Source organism: Nuphar pumila, chromosome 6, assembly GCF_984573655.1.
Source record: "Nuphar pumila chromosome 6, dmNupPumi1.hap1.1, whole genome shotgun sequence".
In the NCBI taxonomy this organism is placed as follows: Eukaryota; Viridiplantae; Streptophyta; class Magnoliopsida; order Nymphaeales; family Nymphaeaceae; genus Nuphar; species Nuphar pumila.
The window spans coordinates 29,052,328-29,072,682 of record NC_143254.1 but is presented as its reverse complement, the minus strand read 5'-3'; the positions used below and the strand labels follow the sequence as shown (position 1 = coordinate 29,072,682).

General features: G+C 40.4%; 1 protein-coding gene across 2 annotated transcripts in view; it reads right to left on the bottom strand.

Annotated features, from left to right (window-relative positions):
* The window catches only part of ABA3 (molybdenum cofactor sulfurase (LOS5) (ABA3)), a 153,079-nt gene that overhangs the window by 52,508 nt on the left and 80,216 nt on the right, over positions 1 to 20,355 (bottom strand). For both annotated transcript variants that reach the window (XM_090011444.1, XM_090011445.1), the window contains exon 18: positions 7,261 to 7,412. In XM_090011444.1, coding sequence (XP_089867570.1) covers positions 7,261 to 7,412 — 152 coding nt within the window. The remainder of the gene's footprint in view (positions 1 to 7,260; positions 7,413 to 20,355) is intronic.

Sequence of the window (20,355 nt, the reverse complement as noted above, 5' to 3'; positions counted from 1 at the left end):
TACAAATAATCCATTGAGGATCTGCCAACTCAAGGGACCAAAACAATGAGCATTATGCTCAACATGGGCACTCCGTTTGTAATACCCGTAAAAAAATACGATGGGTAGTTTTATTCATATTGGACCGGGATCCGTTACCCGGATCCAAAAAGGGAATATATTTATATATGAGTGTTAATATATATATATATAATAACAATATTTAATGAATAAATAAATAAAATTATTTTTAAGAGAATAATTTTAGTATAAAAATGAATTACTTGGGGTTGGATCCGTGGTTGGACCCAAATGGATCCAACTTGTAGATCCAGAATCCGTTATGGATCCACATTCATCGTGGATCTAGGGGAGAGCTAACCCAGATCCACACAATGGTGGATCCGGCATAGCGGGTCACGGGGTTTGGACTTGGATCCGAACCCGAGTTGCGCCCTGCGTACCGGGTAAGTAACACGTTAGAAAAAAAAAGAGTTTATGTCAAGGGGCATGCGAAGCCCGATAAGATGAGAGGGGTAAGGGCGAACCCTAACCCCTGCTAAGGGATATCGCAAAGGGGGAAGGGGGCTGGAGCGTGCCGTCGGGAGGGCAGTGTGCTCCTGCCTCTTCGGGGATCAGCCTCTTCAAATGGGGGTCTCGCCCTTCTTCCTCCTCACCTCCGCTCTCTTTTTCTTTATCTGCTCTCTCGCTTCCCTCTCGGCTTTGCCCTCCCTGCATGCGACAGAGCCTCCACGTCGGTTCTCTCTGGTACACTCTTCGACCTCTCCTCCTCGGCGTGTGATGGTGTTGAACGCCGGATGTCCATCGACACCGGCTCCCTCACAATGGAGCAATCGATGTCGGCGACCTCCCAACCGCGGCAACCACCTCCTCCAGTCGCCGGAAAAGGTAGGATTTCTGCACTTTTCTTGTTTGGTGTTGATTGTATCTTGTGTGTGTTGTGGGTCGGTCAAGAAAAGGGGAAGAAATTTCTGTTAAACCCAAGATGTGCGATTTGGGGGTTTCTTGTTTTTATGCAAGAAGAGGAACCGAAGGCCATCAGGAACCCTGGGGGTTCAGGTGTCGGAAATCCCAAATTTCTGATTTGGGAATATCACATTTCCGACAGTGAGGTACGAGGTATATTAATCCTTGTTTGAGGATCTCGTTCGGGGTAAAATCCCAAACCTAGAATCAGGTAAGTCATTACTGCAAACCTGTCACCATGCTACTCGGCTCCTAGAACTTATTTTTTTTATGTATCGTAACTCTGTGCAAATATCAACTGTTAGTCCATTCCTGATTTTATGTTTTTCCTAAAAATCTATGAAGCTAATGTGAAACAGTGTAGCTAATGATAGATGCATATATATACATCGATCGACTGACATGATGATGGCCTCTTGTTGGGTTATCAAGAAAAATCGTTTTTGGTTTTTAGAAAATTAAAAATAAGTAAGAAATCTGTAATGTATGGTTACCAGTGTAGCTTCTTGTAATATCTGAATGTTTTAAGTTTTGCTTGTTATAAGAATACACATGTTTAAAAAAAAAAACTGTTTAATATATACTTGTTTAATATATCTGAGATGCCAGTCATTCTTTGTTATAAGAATACACAATGTAATGAGTGTAAATTTCAGTATATTAGCACATTCAGATATACTTGTTTATGTTGATAACATGTAATACTTACATTCTCTTGTTCCGAGGAAATGGCATTAGTACACATTTTGGATTTTTTTTCCATTGTTGCATCACAACATTGACTGTCAGATGTATGGGTTGTACACAACCTAATGAAGAACGAGTTCAATGACAGTTAATAGAATTCTGCTCTATGTTTCAGAATACATTGATTGGTAATTACATATTGTATATTAACTTCTGTTTATAGTTTTAAGTCCATTGATAATGTTTGAATTTTTGGGATATTAAATAAAATCAATTGTTGCTATATACTCATGGATATGGAGACTTTTTTGTAAGTATATGACAACCAAATTTGGTTTAATAACACAGAATTGTGACTCGGTATGGAGCTTGTACATGGAAAACATAAAATTTTCCAGTAAATGTAAATGAAATTGCATATCAGAACTATGTATTGTATATTTTCCTGAAATTTTATTTCCAGATTATAGCGTGATGAATATTGTGGATTAGCACACCTCTGTACATGAAGATTCCTTGAATGAGAATGCACTCTAGCTGCATAATTCTAATGCTAAATACATATTGGGCTAACGTTCAAATGTATATTAAGCTGCACTTTTTCTGAAGTTTAAAGACATATTAAACTACATATTTCCGGATATTCAAATGTCTATTAGAATGCATATTTCTTAAAATGTTTGAATGCCTGTTATTTTCTGTGAAACAGAGCGTGCTGTGTGGTAGCCGAGCTACATTGAAGATTCATGTAGTTCTTTTCGGCATAGGGTACCTAGCCATGTTATTTTGACTGTCTGTGCATTTTAGTAAAGTCGGGGAAATATGGCATACATAATTTAAACTATGTTAGCAAAATGGTGCCTGTTTTGAGAACACTTTAATTCATATGAGATCCGCCATTGATGAATGTGTACAGAAGCTTGTATATGCTTAAGATTGTCACATTGAGTTCAAATGAATGACAGTGCACTTAGTGACATATAGATATGTGTCTTTCTGCGAGGCAGTCACTTGGGAAATCTTGCCTGATGGGCAATATTGATTGAATAACAGATGCGGGTACTTATGGTTAACTCTGGGTTTTTGGCACAGGTTACATACATAAGTTAATTCAATGTTAACAAATTTATGTTGATAACTCTATCTGTTATTATATACATAAAGTTGAGCTTTGAATATTTAATGGCACATGTTAACATGCTTTATAGTTTGTAACATGTGAGATATTTGATGTCTGTTAACAGGTTATTACAAAGTTTGTTTTGGTATAGATGCATACATGATATGAATGTGTGCAGCCCTGAAATTTCAATTTCTAGATCTAGGTTATGTTCATGTGTGTGGATGTTAACACATATTATGAATGAAAAGTTTCATGTACCTACATTTATGGGACATGTTTAATTATTGTGCATTTATGAATTGGTTTCAAGTACATGTGCATACATGAAATCGATGTGTGTTTGGCATGTACAATCATGCATAAATGTTCTCATGTACTTATGAATTTTGGATGAATACATGCGTGTTAAGTGATTACATGAAAGCACTTGCACATGGATGGTGAATACATGCATATGACTGTGGTAGCTCATGCACATTGTTAAATTGGTATGGATGAATGTGCATTTGGAATCATGTTGGTATTATTGCATAAATTGCATATTGTTATGATTTTTGGCATATGATGCATCGATGATCTAAATGAATCATCACAGGCCTAGAGAGCCTTGAGCTTTGGTTCGCTCTTTCTTTAATTGTTTAAATGCATCGCAAAAATCATATTTTATATTATTGTTCTATATTGCACTGTTCAGTGTGTTTCCACGGGCTGGAGTCTCGTGATGGTTCTCGCAGGGGTAGATACGAGCTTTTGCCTTGTTTTTGCATGTTGAATTGCAAAACTCAATAATTGGCTTTTCATAAAAAGATAATGAATAAGAACAGTGTAATATACGTTCTGGGATATCTCATCTAGAGTATGGGAATCTTAGAGAACCGGTCTTGGGGAGACTGTTCGGATACAAAAACTCCGTGTGCTGCAATTTTGTCCCCTGAACCCGATATTGAGGTTCTTTCTCCTGACCACGATTTTAGGGAGAGTCTGTCACTTTACCTGGGGGTGGTAAGTTGGTCACAGTTGTGAATTTATTTGGTACCAAGGAAGTGACACTTGTAGGCGTGGGGTGTCCCTTGTGTCCCCGACATTAGATGTGGATGTTTAATATTCCGAAGGTGATTCGGTCGAGGGCTAAGTTTAGAACCCAGTAAAAAAATACAAATTGTATGTTAAGCTACCTTGGGAACCTACTTGACCTCGGGGATTGTACCCGTTTGGTATATCCGCGAGCAATGACAATTAAAAAGAGAAACTTAAATTGTATGCATTTAATAGGGCATGCATATGGAAAGGGAACTTAAATAAAAGATAATAAGAGGATCCATGCATTACACATAAGTCATGCATTTTCCTGCTATGCATTAAAACATGCATATGTTATCTGTTTCCTTAATTATTACATGTTTGGTGAATGCGTGATGTTTAACTTTTAATGTATGTTAAATGTCTTGTTGTACTAAAATTGTGCATCATGGTATGGTTTAAATGTTTCTTTATGCATAATGGATGTACCTTGTGGTATGAATGCGTACCTGAATTATGAATTGTCATAATTGCATTTCTTTGAATAATTGTGTGGATTCATATTGTGGGTGTGGGATATATAAATGTTGCTATTAATGTTACCTGACAGTTAACTTCTAATAAATTATTGACGGTCGTAGCATAGATCTTTACTTATCCTTGTATGTGTCGAAAATCATACATGACACCCATATCACATACTGAATTCATGATGTACCACATTAAAAGTTGCAGATTTTCTACTTAGACAGTTGTAGTCTAATTCCTATAAATTTTCAGGTGAAGAGTTGGAGTTAGGAGCAGCTACGGGATGAGGCTTCGATCAGGATTTTGGATTTACTGTTCCAAGGATACTGTGAGAACTCTGATCTTAATTTTCATTGATATTTAAATGAAAATAATGTTTTGGTCTTGCTCCACCTGTAATGTTCTGGAATGCTTAGCCCTATGGTATGACTAGTTTCTGCTGTTTCAAAAAAAAAATCCTCAAAAATTTGGGTTAAGATTCTGGGGCGTTACACCGTTAACCCACAATCTTGGGAGAGAAACTAGAAGTTTAGTCGAGTATCACATATCCAAAGGTGCAAATCCATCTAGCCGAATCAAACATGCATTCTCTGCATGCACAAGGCAAACATCATACTCCACCTGTAAGCCTAACGCACAACTGATAGGAATCTTTGGCTTATCTACGTTGCCTTAGCCAACTGAACAGCAACCTTACACTTCTACTTATCATTGACAAAATGTCTCATATCATCTAGCCAACATATTGCTTCTATGCTCGGTCAACCACACTTCAGTTGCGCAAAATTACATAACCAAGATAAACCATCGATGTCCTCTTCAATGTCACACACAATGAAGAACAAAGTTTCTATGAATCTTTTTGCTCTGATGCCAATTTGTCACAGGCTTACTTTTTTCAATAAGCCAGTGCGGCGCGACGACCCTTACCGTTGCAAGCCTTTCTATCGCTCTGTCATGTGCATAAAATGCTTCGCAAACCTGCGACACGCCAAGCTGGCCAGCCTAATGGCCAATAGTTGTGTACCAACATCTTTCCATGTGCTGAATCATTTTCATTGGACCTACATACCACTCCGTGCGCAGCTGCTTAGCGAAAGCTGATCAAGCATATTTTCAAATGTGTATTCTATGTAGTCCATGCCACTTAGTGCATAGCCATCTCATACCAGCTATTACTTTCAAAAGAGGCACAAACTTTGACATAGTCTTGTGTGTCATGGAGCGTATTGCAACTTCATACGCATGACACAGCAAAACCTCGCCACCGAAGAAATAAGACCTTGTGGCCCCCAGTCCAAAGACCAGTTGAAGATTGAACACCATAGTGAAGAGCACCACCCAGACTCATTCGTCGGTGCCTACGCATTCACTCACCTAGCCCCGAGTCGCCATACTCGGTTGGAATCACCTAGGTGATTCTTGGGAGAATTAGCCCTAACCCACATACACCCACGTGTGTCCAACCGCTATGCGTAGGACATCTTGCAAGCCAAGAGGTCCTTAACCAAATCTCCAAAGGCAACATCCTCTGATCCGCTGGCACTGCTTAACCAAACAACACTCCACGTCTGTGCCGCCACACAACGATGCACTAACGACGATATTGATGTCTATCACATGTCGTGCTACCACCACACATCACCGATCAAGTGAACGCATACCGCGTGTTCCTACACGATGCATTTTCCACTCAACAGAGCTTTGCACTGCACATGCCCTATACTGAAAGATCGGCCTAGGACAATCACAATATTTTGAAAATATCAGCGATATATATAACTATGATTAGAACCTACAAAATCGAAATGCAAAGGTAATACATTAGAATTGGGTCAACCAATTGGGTTGCGCCATTAAGCATATGGCCTGACTCCAAAGTGTTTCTGTCACAAAATACAAATATGAACCAAGCTGTGACAAAAAAAAGAATAAAGATTCACATATTTTAAGTAAAGGCCCATCTAAGGCTCAATAAAGGTTGTGAGATAGAAAGCTCATGCTCAAGCATCATATATAGTTTGAGAAAAAAGTAGGAAATTCAATCTATCTTTAGGGTATGACCTAAAAGTGTTTATTATCTAATATATTATATGTTTTTCAGTTATCATACCATAACAGTGATTGAAAGCTGTGGTTGATATCATGTAGCAGACTGTTATCCCTCATTATGGTTGACATTAGAGGGCACATCACACTCTCCACTTCCTCTGGTGTTCTACATCATACTGCTGTATATTTACCATAATCAGGTCATATTGACAATCGAAAAAATAGAACGCTTAGAATGAAAGTAATTTGTAGGTAAAGTGACATTAAAATCCTTGTCACTAATTAATATTTTGTTAATTTCACTTGCTATGGTACCAAAAAAAATTCTTGTTGAGTTAGATGATGTTTGTGTATAATAATTCATAGTAAATACTTTGTGTTATACAACCCAAAGGTGCATGTTTCTAATTTTGTAATCTCTGTTACCTAGGTTATCAGCACCAATGTTACATTCGATAGTATGTAGTCATAAATAAGGGGCTTCTGAAGCAGGGATCATCCATTATAGCTGGCTCAACAAAGCAGCACTATCAAGGCAGTAGGACTCCAGGCTCATATATTAGGGGCTGTCTGCTAGGTTGGCTAACTCAAAAAAGTAAACTAAAGAAAAAGCTTCTGAGAGTCAATTACAAGTTAAAAAAGTATTAGCATTCCTTCCAAGACTGAGGTTGCCTAAAATAGAATTAAATTACCTAAGTTTGTAAAGTTTCTAGACTCCCATCATATTATCAGAAAATTTGAACCTCGAAATCACATCAATTCAAAACCAGAAGTTCGCAATTGCTACTAAATGCAAATAAAGGTGTTCTGAAGCACATCATCACTTCAAAGGCAAAGTATATGTACAATGGAAACAACACCTAGGGTTATTAGTAAACCCATACCTCTGACCATATAAGTCCATTTCCTCTCTTGCAGAATACTTGCAACTTATTTCAAGTCTAATTTGCAATTTCTGTAGGCAGTGTGGTGATTCTACAATCAATAAACCCCTTGCGAGATCAACGAATGGACTAACCAGAGACATTCTATGCACCTACAACAGAATATCTTGACATTTTAATAAACCAACATATCACTAGTTTACAAGATAAATTTTTGATAAACATGCTATGCAAAGTTTGACCTACATGTAGAAACGGTTCCCAGGGTTAATTAAAAAAACTGTCATAATCAACCAAACTAAAATCATAATATAACATTGAATGAGGCAAGAAACTGTTGTGCTAGAAGACCAAGGAACTATCTATCATTTCAAATCATAAACTACAGATGGGAAATGCTTACCCCATAGACTTCAATACAAGAATACGGTAAACTTATTGCCACAGAATCACTAGATGGAAAGTGAAACTATATTATTGTAACAACTCAAGAAAAAAAATATTTGGGCCCGGGTCGGACCCTAACCCGAACCCGACCCGGATCTGTCACGGGCTTAGTCGGTTGCATGCTAATAAAAGCACGCAGCGACAAAGGGAAGGAGGTCTCTCGAAACCTCCTTCCCTCCTTTTGTTCTCTCTCTCTAGATCGACCCCCCTTGTCGACCTCTGCGTTGCCGAGCACCCCCATCGGCGACCCCCCTCCTTCCGGTGACTCCCTTCCGCCGGTGAGCTCCTCTCCGGCAGCCTCCCCAGGTACGCCCTTTTCCCCTCTTTGCTCTCTCGTCTCTCTCCCGATCCCCTCTCTTTCTCCCTCAACTTTCCGTTGTGCAGAGAGGCGGTCGAGCCGCCTCCCTGCTGCCCTAAATCACCAGGGAGGGGCAAAGCCCCCTCCCTGCGACTCTTTTCAGCGAGGGAGGGGCTGATCCCCTCCCTGCGACGTGTTTTGTAAGGGAGGGGCCGAGTCCCCCTCCCTGTGCCACTTTTGGGAGGGGAAGGGTCGAGCCCCACCTCCCTGCATCCCCTTATGGCAGGGGAGGGGGCCGAGCCCTCCCTGTACCTCTTTTCTCGTTAGGCAGGGGCGATGCCCCTGCCTTCGCTATTTTTCGGCAGGCAAGGGCAAGCCCCCTCGCCTCGCTTTTCCCTGGCATCAGGCAGGCCTCCGTTCGTTGTTGACAGGCAAGGGTTTTGACCCTTAAAGCCCCTACCTCTCTTCTACTTTGTTAGGCAGGGGCGCAACTCTGCCTAACCTCGCTTTATGAGGGCAGGGGTGCAACCCCCTGCCTCCTTGGAGTCCGCTGACAACATGTCAGCAGGGGCTCGCAGCCCCTGCCCTTGCTTCTTGCGCTTATAGCAGGTGCGCAGGGGCACGATGCCCCTGCCTCTGCCTCCCTTACGTCAGGACGGCGACAGTGCCCCTGACCTTCTATTTTGGTATTAACTTGCTAAGATTGTTACTTTTGCAGCTCGTGCGACGAACCCTGCTCGCGCTCTACGACCCCAACCGTCTACCGCTTACACTCGCAGACGCCAGCAAGCTTGCAACTCTCAAAGGTAGGGAAAGATTGCACGGAAGACTTGGACAATTGAATTAAGTTCAATTAACTAAAAGGGACCATTAAATAAATATATATATATATATATTTATACGAGTACGCATTTAACTCAAGGACGAGGTTTCGCAATCCTTGTCGTTTACTTTGTCGTCGCGCATCGCGCAAAGGTTTTGCGTTGCACTCCTGCTTACGGTCCTTTACTTTGACATCGTGCATCTCGTAAAGGTTTTGTGTTACACTCCTGCTTACAGTCCTTTACTTTGCCGCCGCGCATCGCGCAAAGGTTTTGCATTGCACTCCTGCTTACGGTCCTTTACTTTGTTGTCGCGCATCGCGCAAAGGTTCTGCGTTGCACTCCTGCTTACAGTCTTTACTTTGTCGTCGCGCTTTACGCCAGGCTCTTGCTTTTGCATATGTGTTGTTATTGCCTTGCTATTGCAGATGACGCTCAGGTTCATGCTCATTGCATACGCGTTTGAGGCATCCTCGTGGAGGATGCAAGAGACATCTATCACTCCCTCTTGCGACAAAAGTTCAGTCGGGAGCTGGCGATACACCTTTGTCTAAGGAGAGGGATACCTTGCAAGGATTATGACTCTTGGTGTGCGCAGTCCTGCAGAGTCGACTTGAGATTTTAGATAGATGCACAAAAACATCAAAGGCAGCCATGAAACAAAGCATTTGGAAGGATGTGACTGGCTGGTTCTGCTCGCCTTTTGGCATATCCCGGGTGATCCCGAATTGGGGGTTCGAGCGAACTTCTTAGCGAGTGTTCTGTTGAGAAACCCGTATCCCGTCTATCGAAGCCGGTATCGAGTCATGCGAGACATGTAGTGTAACGACTCCAATCCATACCCTTTAAAAATGCGAAATATTTTTTTTTCCAATGCGGAAACCTTCCCAAAGATCCGGGTCCTCAAAGTTCCAATTTCCATTGGATAGCCCAACCACCACAAACGAAGTTGCAATCATCATCCATAACAACCAACTAAAACTCTTTTATTAATGAACCAATAAGAGTCTCATAAACAACTCAAAAGTGAAGTAACAACTGCAGAAATTTAAAAGAACTAAAAGAAGCAAAAATAGAGTCACTATGTCCCCTGCTGAAACTAACAAGCGCAAGTATGACTCTCATCCATCCCCAGTAGTCAGTTCAGCCTCACTGTTCACCATGTCCTGTGAAAAACCAACAAAGTAGGGTGTCAGAACCGAAATTCTGAGCACAGCTACTTCTAAAGAAACCAGCTGAGACAAAGGACATGGATAAGATTTCATGCAATGATTTGAGTGATTGCAGATATAAAATTTACAGCATTCAAATATCCATACCTACCAATAATTACATATGCTCACCAGTCAAGAACAGTAAAGCAGTACCATATATCAAGAACTAAATAACCAAACCTTGCAGCATGATTTCAATTAAGTAAATCCTATGCTACCACCAAATCATGTCATGATATAGAGAATGATTCAAACGTGCATGATCTAATGCATAACAGGAAAATGCATGATTATGTGCAATGCATGATTTCTTCTGTTATCTTTCATTTAAGCTTCATCTTTTCATATGCATGCCCTATTAAATGCACACCACCTTAAGTTCCTCTTTTAAATTAGCGTTGCCCGCGGATACACCAAACGGGTACAATCCCTTAGGTCAAGTAGGTTCCCAGGGTACCTTAACACACAATTTGTATTTTATTACTGGGTTCCAACTTAGCCCTCGAACGAATCACCTTCGAAACATTAGACATCCACATCTAATGTCGGGGACACAAGGGACACCCCACGCTCACATGTGCCACTTCCTTGGTACCATAACAACAGTTATGTCAAACACACCACTCCCGGGTAAAGTGGCGGACTCTCCCTAAAACCGTGGTCATGAGAAAGAACCTCGATATCGGGTTCAGGGGATCAAATTACAGCACACGGAGTTTTTGTATCCTCACAATCTCCCCAAGACCGGATTTCTAAGATTCTCGTACTCTAGATGAGATATCCCAGAATGTATATTACATTGTTCTTATTCATCATATTTTTATTTAAGTTATTTCTTTAAGTTTGCAACACCATATGCAAAAGTAAAGTGAAAACCCACAACCTCCCTTGCGGGGACCCATTCGGGACTCCAGCCCGTATAAACCACTAGAACAGTGTAGTAATGTGCCAAACCATCTTATGTGGTTCAAGTGATGCAGTTAAAAACATATGTGAAAGAAAACCAAACTCACGGCTCTCCAGGCCGATGATGGTCCATTTAGGCTATCGAGGCATCACATAATAAAACCAAATTAGTGTTTCATTCGTAACACTAGGCCAATAGTGCCAAAAGCATGTGCACTTATGCAATCATACACCCAAACATATGCATGTCATAACTCATTCATATGCATTTTCAATATGTGTGTGTTACCTACATCACATATGGGTATTAACCAATCCATGGTTTCTTTAAATGTGTGAGTGTACATGTACCATTTCACATATTAATCTAGAGTATATGTTCAAGAAGAATTACTAATGATTGAATCATGCTCATACTCATGCGTACCATAATCATAACAGTCAAGTGAAAGTACAAACCTCCACGGCAAGTGCTTCCATACAATCCAATTCACAAGCTTTTAAATAACACATGGACTCTAGACAAAAGTATAATGTTCAGCTAGAGACGACAAAGCAAGATACATTACATACAAAATTTCAGTTTTAGGTGTTCATCCTCCCTAAACAGTATAAAATGAACCCTATTATAAACAGCTAATCAAATTTCAGGTTATGTTTCAATGATCCCACGCTACATCTTACAAATTTTGAGCTTAAACCACACTCAAGCACCATCTTATGCCAATATAACCATGGACACGAAACAACAACACTCACAAGCATGGTTTCAAAGATTCATGTGCAAGGATTCACATATTTATACCAAAATGTATGTTGTCATTCCTTGATTAATTTTATTATAACATGTGAACACCCATGCATGTAGATTCAAGCAATAAAGCATTAGTTTCATGATTGCTCATGCCCATGAAAACAAGTAAGACGTCAAACGCTCTTTCGATCTCCGCGACCCAGCTCTCGGCTGCCTCTTGGTCGGTCTTTCCTGAAAAGGTTGGTGGATCCAACTTCAGAAACCTTTCGAAAGAAACATCACCCGCGTTTGGAGCAATATCGACAGGAGGATCACGAGTTGCTGCTTGTGCGGCTGCTTGCGCAGCTACCTGGGCAGCATGTGCCGCCAGTATAGCCAGACCTGCTTGCATCGCCTGTGTTGTTTGAGTTGCCTCAGCCGTCATGGTCTCGGTCAGGGTATGAATGGCTTCCATCACGAAATCTCTTTGATCCTGCCAGTTTGCGGGAGCAGCAGTAGAGGACGAAGCACCTCGGCGGGTATAATGCGACATCTACAACGCACATCCTTTCTACAAATTAGACTCCTACTGATCCTACCCCCTTAGGGTTAATCACGAACAATGATAGTTTATGTAATCACACCAAGACTTATTAAACTATAATTGCAATCAATCGCACAGAATTCACATACTTTAAGTAAGAGTATTAAATAGTCATACCAGTGACGAAGACTGCTCTGGAGGACGAGTCACACTTGTCGAAGCTTCAGGACAGGGCTCATATACCAAAAATAAAAATTTAATACTCAAAACATGATCAAATTGCAAGTCTTTGTGGTGTGCTCTGATACCAAACCTGTAACGACCCCAATCCATACCCTTTAAAAATGCAGAATATTTTGTTTTTTTTTTCAATGCGGAAACCTTCCCAGAGATCTGGGGTCCTCACAGTTCCAATTTCCATTGGATAGCCCAACCACCACAAACGAAGTTGCAATCATTATCTATAACAACCAACTAAACTCTTTTATTAATGAACCAATAAGAGTCTCATACACAACTCAAAAGTGAAGTAACAACTGCAGAAATTTAAAAGAACTAAAAGAAGCAAAAATAGAGCCACTATGTCCCCTGCTGAAACTGACAAGCGCAAGTATGACTCTCATCCATCCCCAGTAGTCAGTTCAGCCTCACTGTTCACCATGTCCTGTGAAAAATCAACAAAGTAGGGTGTCAGAACCGAAATTCTGAGCACAACTACTTCTAAAGAAACCAGCTGAGACAAAGGACATGGATAAGATTTCATGCAATGATTTGAGTGATTGCAGATATAAAATTTACAGCATTCAAATATCCATACCTACCAATAATTACATATGCTCACCAGTCAAGAACAGTAAAGCAGTACCATATATCAAGAACTAACTAACCAAACCTTGCAGCATGATTTCAATTAAGTAAATCCTATGCTACCACCAAATCATGTCATGATATAGAGAATGATTCAAACGTGCATGATCTAATGCATAACAGGAAAATGCATGATTATGTGCAATGCATGATTTCTTCTGTTATCTTTCATTTAAGCTTCATCTTTTCATATGCATGCCCTATTAAATGCACACCACCTTAAGTTCCTCTTTTAAATTAGCGTTGCCCGCGGATACACCAAACGGGTACAATCCCTGAGGTCAAGTAGGTTCCCAGGGTACCTTAACACACAATTTGTATTTTACTACTGGATTCCAACTTAGCCCTCGACCGAATCACCTTCGGAACATTAGACATCCACATCTAATGTCAGGGACACAAGGGACACCTCACACTCACATGTGCCACTTCCTTGGTACCATAACAACAGTTGTGTCAAACACACCACTCTCGGGTAAAGTGGCGGACTGTCCCTAAAACCGTGGCCAGGAGAAAGTACCTCAATATCGGGTTCAGGTGATCAAATTACAGCACACTGAGTTTTTGTATCCTCACAGTCTTCTCAAGACCGGATTTCTAAGATTCTCGTACTCTAGATGAGATATACCAGAATGTATATTACATTGTTTTTATTCATCATATTTTTATTTACGTTATTTCTTTAAGTTTGCAACACCATATGCAAAAGTAAAGTGAAAACCCGCATCCTCCCTTGCGGGGACCCATTCGAGACTCCAGCCCGTATAAACCACTAGAACAATGTAGTAATGTGCCAAACCATCTTATGTGGTTCAAGTGATGCAGTTAAAAACATATGTGAAAGAAAACCAAACCCACGGCTCTCCAGGCCGATGATAGTCCATTTAGGCCATCGAGGCATCACATAATAAAACCAAATTAGTGTTTCATTCGTAACACTAGGTCAATAGTGCCAAAAGCATGTGCACTTATGTAATCATACACCCAAACATATGCATGTCATAACTCATTCATATGTATTTTCAATATGTGTGTGTTACCTACATCACATATGGGTATTAACCAATCCATAGTTTCTTTAAGTGTGTGAGTGTACACGTACCATTTCTCATATTAATCTAGTGTACATGTTCAAGAAGAATTACTAATGATTGAATCATGCTCATACTCATGCGTACCATAATCATAACAGTCAAGTGAAAGTACAAACCTCCACGGCAAATGTTTCCATACAATCCAATTCACAAACTTTTAAATAACACATGGACTCTAGACAAAAGTATAATGTTCAGCCAGAGACGACAAAGCAAGATACATTACATACAAAATTTCAGTTTTACGTGTCCATCCTCCCTAAACAGTATAAAATGAACCCTATTATAAACAGCAAATCAAATTTCAGGTTATGTTTCAATGATCCCATGCTACATCTTACAAATTTTGAGCTTAAACCACACTCAAGCACCATCTTATGCCAATATAACCATGGACATGAAACAACAACACTCACAAGCATGGTTTCAAAGATTCATGTGCAAGGATTCACATATTTATACCAAAATGTATGTTGTCATTCCTTGATTAATTATATTATAACATGTGAACACCCATGCATGTAGATTCAAGCAATAAAGCATTAGTTTCATGATTGCTCATGCCCATGAAAACAACTAGACAACGATATCCAAATCAAGCATAACAAATCAAGCCTAAGCACATTAGCATTTTCATTCACCTGTATGCATAGAGTCAGGTCTAACATGATTAGCTAGTATTCTGAAAAATTAAAGTGCTAAGCTAAGCTTCCATATGAGTCATACTATACATGAACAAAGATTCAATCGACCTGTCATTTGTCCACAAGCATGGACAGTTAAGGAAATAGCATTTATCATATTTTCCTTTGTAAAAATATAGTCCAACACCAGTCGGCTGGGCTTGGCAGGGTACCACACAACCCATGATGGGCCTGTGCATCACTACCACGGCCTGACAGTCAGTCGAGTGCCCCTCGACTGGCTACTAGCCGGCCTGAGCCATTCAACAACAAAAGGGTATTTTGCCAAGTAACTAAAAATTCAGACAGGCTACAATAGATAGATGAAACACTTCTCATTATACAGATCTCTCATGATCTTATGCCCTCCTTCCACTCAATACTTATAACAAAACAAAAAAGACTAAAATTGTCAAAAATTGCACAATGTTCAGAATAATTGGTTCTAACGCTAGTCCAAAATAGACATTTCAGCTAGCAATTTCTTTGTCATTAAAAGATCAGCAATCAAATTTCTGCATCATCAACAGTTAAAAAGAAAACATCAACAGTTCAAAAAAATCTTCACAGCTAGTACTCCTAAATCAGCTGAGTTTCTTTCCTCTCCCTTTTCAAATGATGGAAAGCATTTTCAGCAAGTTCAAATGAAGCTTAAGAGAATATAAACAAATATTTCTGAAAAATTTTACTTTAGTATGCTAAGAGGTGTGCTTCCAAGTAAGTTCTAGGAGAATATTTTACAACCATTTAATCTGTTGTGAAAAAGATACATATTCAGGAAGCCAAAAATGTAATGCAAGCACAATAGTTTTTCCCCTTTTTTCGCATGAATTCAATAGGCAACATGGGGTTTCTCGTTTCCTAACTAAGAAACCCCAAAATCTGAGAAATCCCTAAGGAACTCGGAACCTCCATAGTTGGGACATCCACTACCTCAGCCGACCCCCACAATGGGCCCGATTTGGGATTCTCTTTTTTTCTCTTATTTAAATCCCATCCCAAAGATACCATCGAAGAAAAGAGGGGTTTCTCAGGGACTCATCTCAAATCAACGTATGGAATCGAACCCCTGTTCGATTCCTCACCCAAAATCCAAGAAGCACCGTACCTATTTTCGTTGGTTTTTTGGCGATCGAAGGCTGCCGTGGCGGAAGTATCGAGCTGGCTGGAGTCGCCCTTCCCTGCTGCCGTGACAGGGAGTGTGGCTGCTGTTTGCCGCGACCCTCGGTGGTTGTTGGTGGCCAAAGCTCGTCGACAACAAGACCCTCCTTCCAGCGTGCGCACGCTGACAGAGAGAGAGAGAGAGAGAGGGACCGAGTGAAGGAGGCAAAAAACCCCTCCCCACTCCCCCTTTATCGGCCCCAAGCCCCCCTTTCTTGCCGAAGGGCGCGGGGTCGGTTACGCTCTGCGTAAACCCCCCCCCCCCCTTCGCCCCCTTTCTGTTTTCGGCTCCTGAACTATCGAGCAACCCTTATCGGGTTGCCCCTTTCTTTTAAAAGGGCTGCTACAGGGCGCGACTCGGGTCCGGACCCGAGACCCGTAACCCAGCCCCAACCAATATGGATCCACAAGTTGGATCCAAATGGATCCAACTGTGGATCCTCGGATTAATAAAAATAAATAAATTTTATAATTAAAATTTTATCTATTTATTATTATTAATGTTATTAAATCATGTTTGATATTATGTATTCCTAATTACCCCTTTATGGGTCCTAGATCTGAAATGTGGATCTAGGCCCCATTTGCATATTTTAAAATATTTTGTAACAAAAATTTTCGGGTTTTACATGTAGATACTGAAAGAAAAGACACCTCGAGGAGCCTTCGATCTCACCTTGCCTGTCACAGAGAAAGAGAGAGAGGAGAGAGAGGGAGAGAGAGAGAGAAGAGAGAGAGGTTTTAGAGAAAGGGGTTCAGTCGATCATCGGCTGACCCTATCGATCTATTTAATGTATTAAGAAAACAAAAACTAGGGTACGAAAATACCCCTTTGAACATGTTAATATACATATACACTAATTGGGTCTGGACCCGATCCAATATATAAATGGATTGGGTCAGACATTTACACCGAGATGACTTCTTTTCAGCCTCCCTCAAGTTGTGCATGGTGCTGAACCATGTACAACTTGCTTTTCAGAAACCAAAATTTGTCCTTCGTCAACCCTTTAGTGAGAATGTCAGCAACTTGTTTTTCAGTTGGCACATACATAGGCTCAATCTCTTTATCCTCAACCTTTTTTCTAATAAAATGTTGATCTATTTCAATGTGCTTTGCTCGACTATGGTGGATGAGATTGAAGGACATGTTGATGGCACTTTGATTGTCACACAACAACAGTGACCGAGCAATCGATCCTCCCATTTCTGTCAGGAGATGTCTTATCCATGTAGCCTCGGCCGTGGCAGTGGCCATGGATCTGTATTCAGCCTCAGTGCTCGATCTAGCAACCGCCTTTTGTTTTCTACTGCTCCAGGATATCAAGTTTGGCCCAATGAAGTTGCAATAAACGGATATTGATCGTCGTTCGTCTGGATCACCCGCCCAATCAGCATCAGCATAGGTGACGATCTCATGGCCCCCGCCTGGATCTAATTCTCTTTTCTTGTATACCAGCCCATCACCAATTGTACCCTTCAGATAACGAAGTATACGTTTGACTGCCTCCATATGTGGCATATGAGGTTCATGCATAAACTGGGATACCTGATTAACCGAATATACTATATCAGGTCTAGTAAAAGTCAGATATTGCAACATGCCAACTAAGCTGTGATACTTAGTGGGATCTTCATATATGTCCCCTTCTTTTGAACTCAGTTTCTGATGAATGACACTTGGAGTTGTCAACGGCTTACAATCCGTCATGCCTACTCTGCTGAGAATGTCCAACGTGTATTTGTGCTGAGTAAGGGTGAGTGTATCATTTCTTTTATCAACTTCTACCCCAAGAAAATATCGCAGCTTTCCCAAATCTTTCATCTTAAATCTCTGATTTAATAACTTCTTCACCTTCTCAATGTGACTTTTACAGTTCCCTGTGATGATGATGTGATCTACATATATTAATAGTAAAGTAGTGACTCCTTGTTCATTGTGAATAAATAATGAGTGATCCAGAAGAGACCGACAGAAGCCATGCTGTTATATCTCTAGAGAAAAACTGTCGAACCAGGAACGAGAGGCTTGTTTCAAACCATAGAGTGCTCTCTTTAACTTGCATACATATTCTTTGGCTTCTCGTTCTGCATATCCAGTGGGTTGTTCCATGTAAACTTCTTCTTTTAAATCCCCATGCAAAAAAGCATTTTTTACATCCAGTTGGCTCAAGGTCCATCCATATTTAATGGCTAGACCCAACACAATGCGAATGGTCCCCATTTTAACTACAGGACTGAATGTTTCATCGAAGTCTTGGCCTTCTTCTTGTGTAAATCCCTTGGCTACAAGTCTAGCCTTGTATCTTTCAATGCTCTCGTCTGGTTTATACTTTATCTTGTACACCCATTTTGACCCAACAACATTTCTGTTTTGTGGCCTGGGTACAATCTCCCATGTTCCACATTCATGTAGAGCTTCAATTTTTTCATTCATGGCTTCTACCCATCTTCTAGAACTCGTTGCTTGATATAACATGAGGGGCTCTTCCTCTTTACTTGTGGATGTCAAGAACAACTGAAAATCCAATGAAAAAATTTTATAACTTATCCACCTGTCAAGTGGATGTCGAATCCGTGAGGATCTTCTGATATCCATTGTCTCTGAAGATGGATTTGTACTCGTACAAGAGACGAATGAGGGCTCTTTCTCTCGCCGGGTGTACACAATACCTTTATACCTTGTTGGTTCCAAGACATGTGGAACAGTTTCTTCCGTTTGAGTTCCATTTGTTGATTCCTCATGGGTTTCCTTCTGACTGCAATTTTCTGGACAGTCTACTTTACCATTTGAAAAGAGTTCTGAACTTAACCATGGGTAGTATATCTCAATGTTGGGGCTTGAGTTATCAGTATGAAGGGTTGAATTAGCATCCTGAGCATCAAAGTTCATCTCATCGAAAATTACATTCCTTGATACCTTGACACGCCTACTCAGAGGATCATAGCACCTGTACCCTTTGTAGTCTTCTGCATATCCTATAAACCTGCATTTTAAGGCTTTATCTTGGAACTTGTGTCTGAGTGAGCTGTCAATGTGAACATAGCAAACAGACCCAAACACACGTAATGCATGGTAATCAGGTTGTATGCCAAAAAGAGAGAAATATGGTGACTTATTTTCTAAGATACTCATGGGCAATCGATTTATCACATGGACTGTGGAGTGAAATGCCTCAGTCCATAATGATACAGGAAGATTGCTCCCGTGCATCATGCTCATTGCAGTCTCTATAATATGTTGATGCTTCCTCTCAGCAATCCCATTTTGTTGAGGTGTATGCGGGCAAGACACTCTTCTCTTTATCCCATTATGTTGAAGAAAACCAACAAAGTCATTCGAGGAGAATTTACCTCCTCCATCACACTGGAAATTGAGAATGTTGGTAGAGAAATGATTTTGAACAAAAGAATGAAATCTTTGGAACAATCCAAAAACTTATGATTTGTGCTTCATAAAAAATATCCAAGTATAACGTGAGTAACTATCAATGAAAATAAGATAGTATTTACTGCCAGAAAGGGAAGTAATTGGGGCAGGACCCCAGACATCTGAACAAATGACCTCAAATGGCCTTGAAGCTCTTTTATTGATGGAAGCAAATGGTAAGACATGACTCTTACATAAAAGACAACTAGAACACTTTGTATCAACGACCTCTGAACTGAGACTGGACTTAGGAATAAAATTATTCAAGACAAGTTTTTCAATAAAATGACGACCACAATGGCCAAGACGACTATGCCAAAGTCTTGGCTTATTACATTCAGAAATATTAAATATGAAATCAGAATCAAAAAATTCACGTTAGTGAGGCTTCAAGGATGAATAGTCGGAATGAATGGAGGAAGGATCTTCTTGAAAGATATACATGTTGCCTCATCGTTTTCCTTCAGCGAATGTCTTCCTCGTGCGAAGATCCTTGACATAAACAGAAGAGGGAGTAAATTCAACTGAAGCATTGGCATCATCAACAAGTTTTGAGACAGAAACAATGTTCTTTTGAATATTAGGTGCATGGATGACACTTGGAAGTTTAAGAGACGACTTTGACATTGGTATAATGGCATTTCCAATATGTGAGATTAGGTGATGAGATCCATCTCCTGTGACTATGCTATTCTTACCAACATAAGGAGTAAGAGTCAAGAGTTTACCTGCATCACCTGTGACATGAGTAGCTGCTCCAGAGTCGACATACCAAATTCCTTTATCATTTTGCTTCATATTCAATCCTGCCAAGGCTGCCAACAGCAACTCCTTTACTTCGCCATCCTTCCTAGACTCTGCTTGTGGAGTTTTCCCTTTGTTTTGAGGATTAAACCA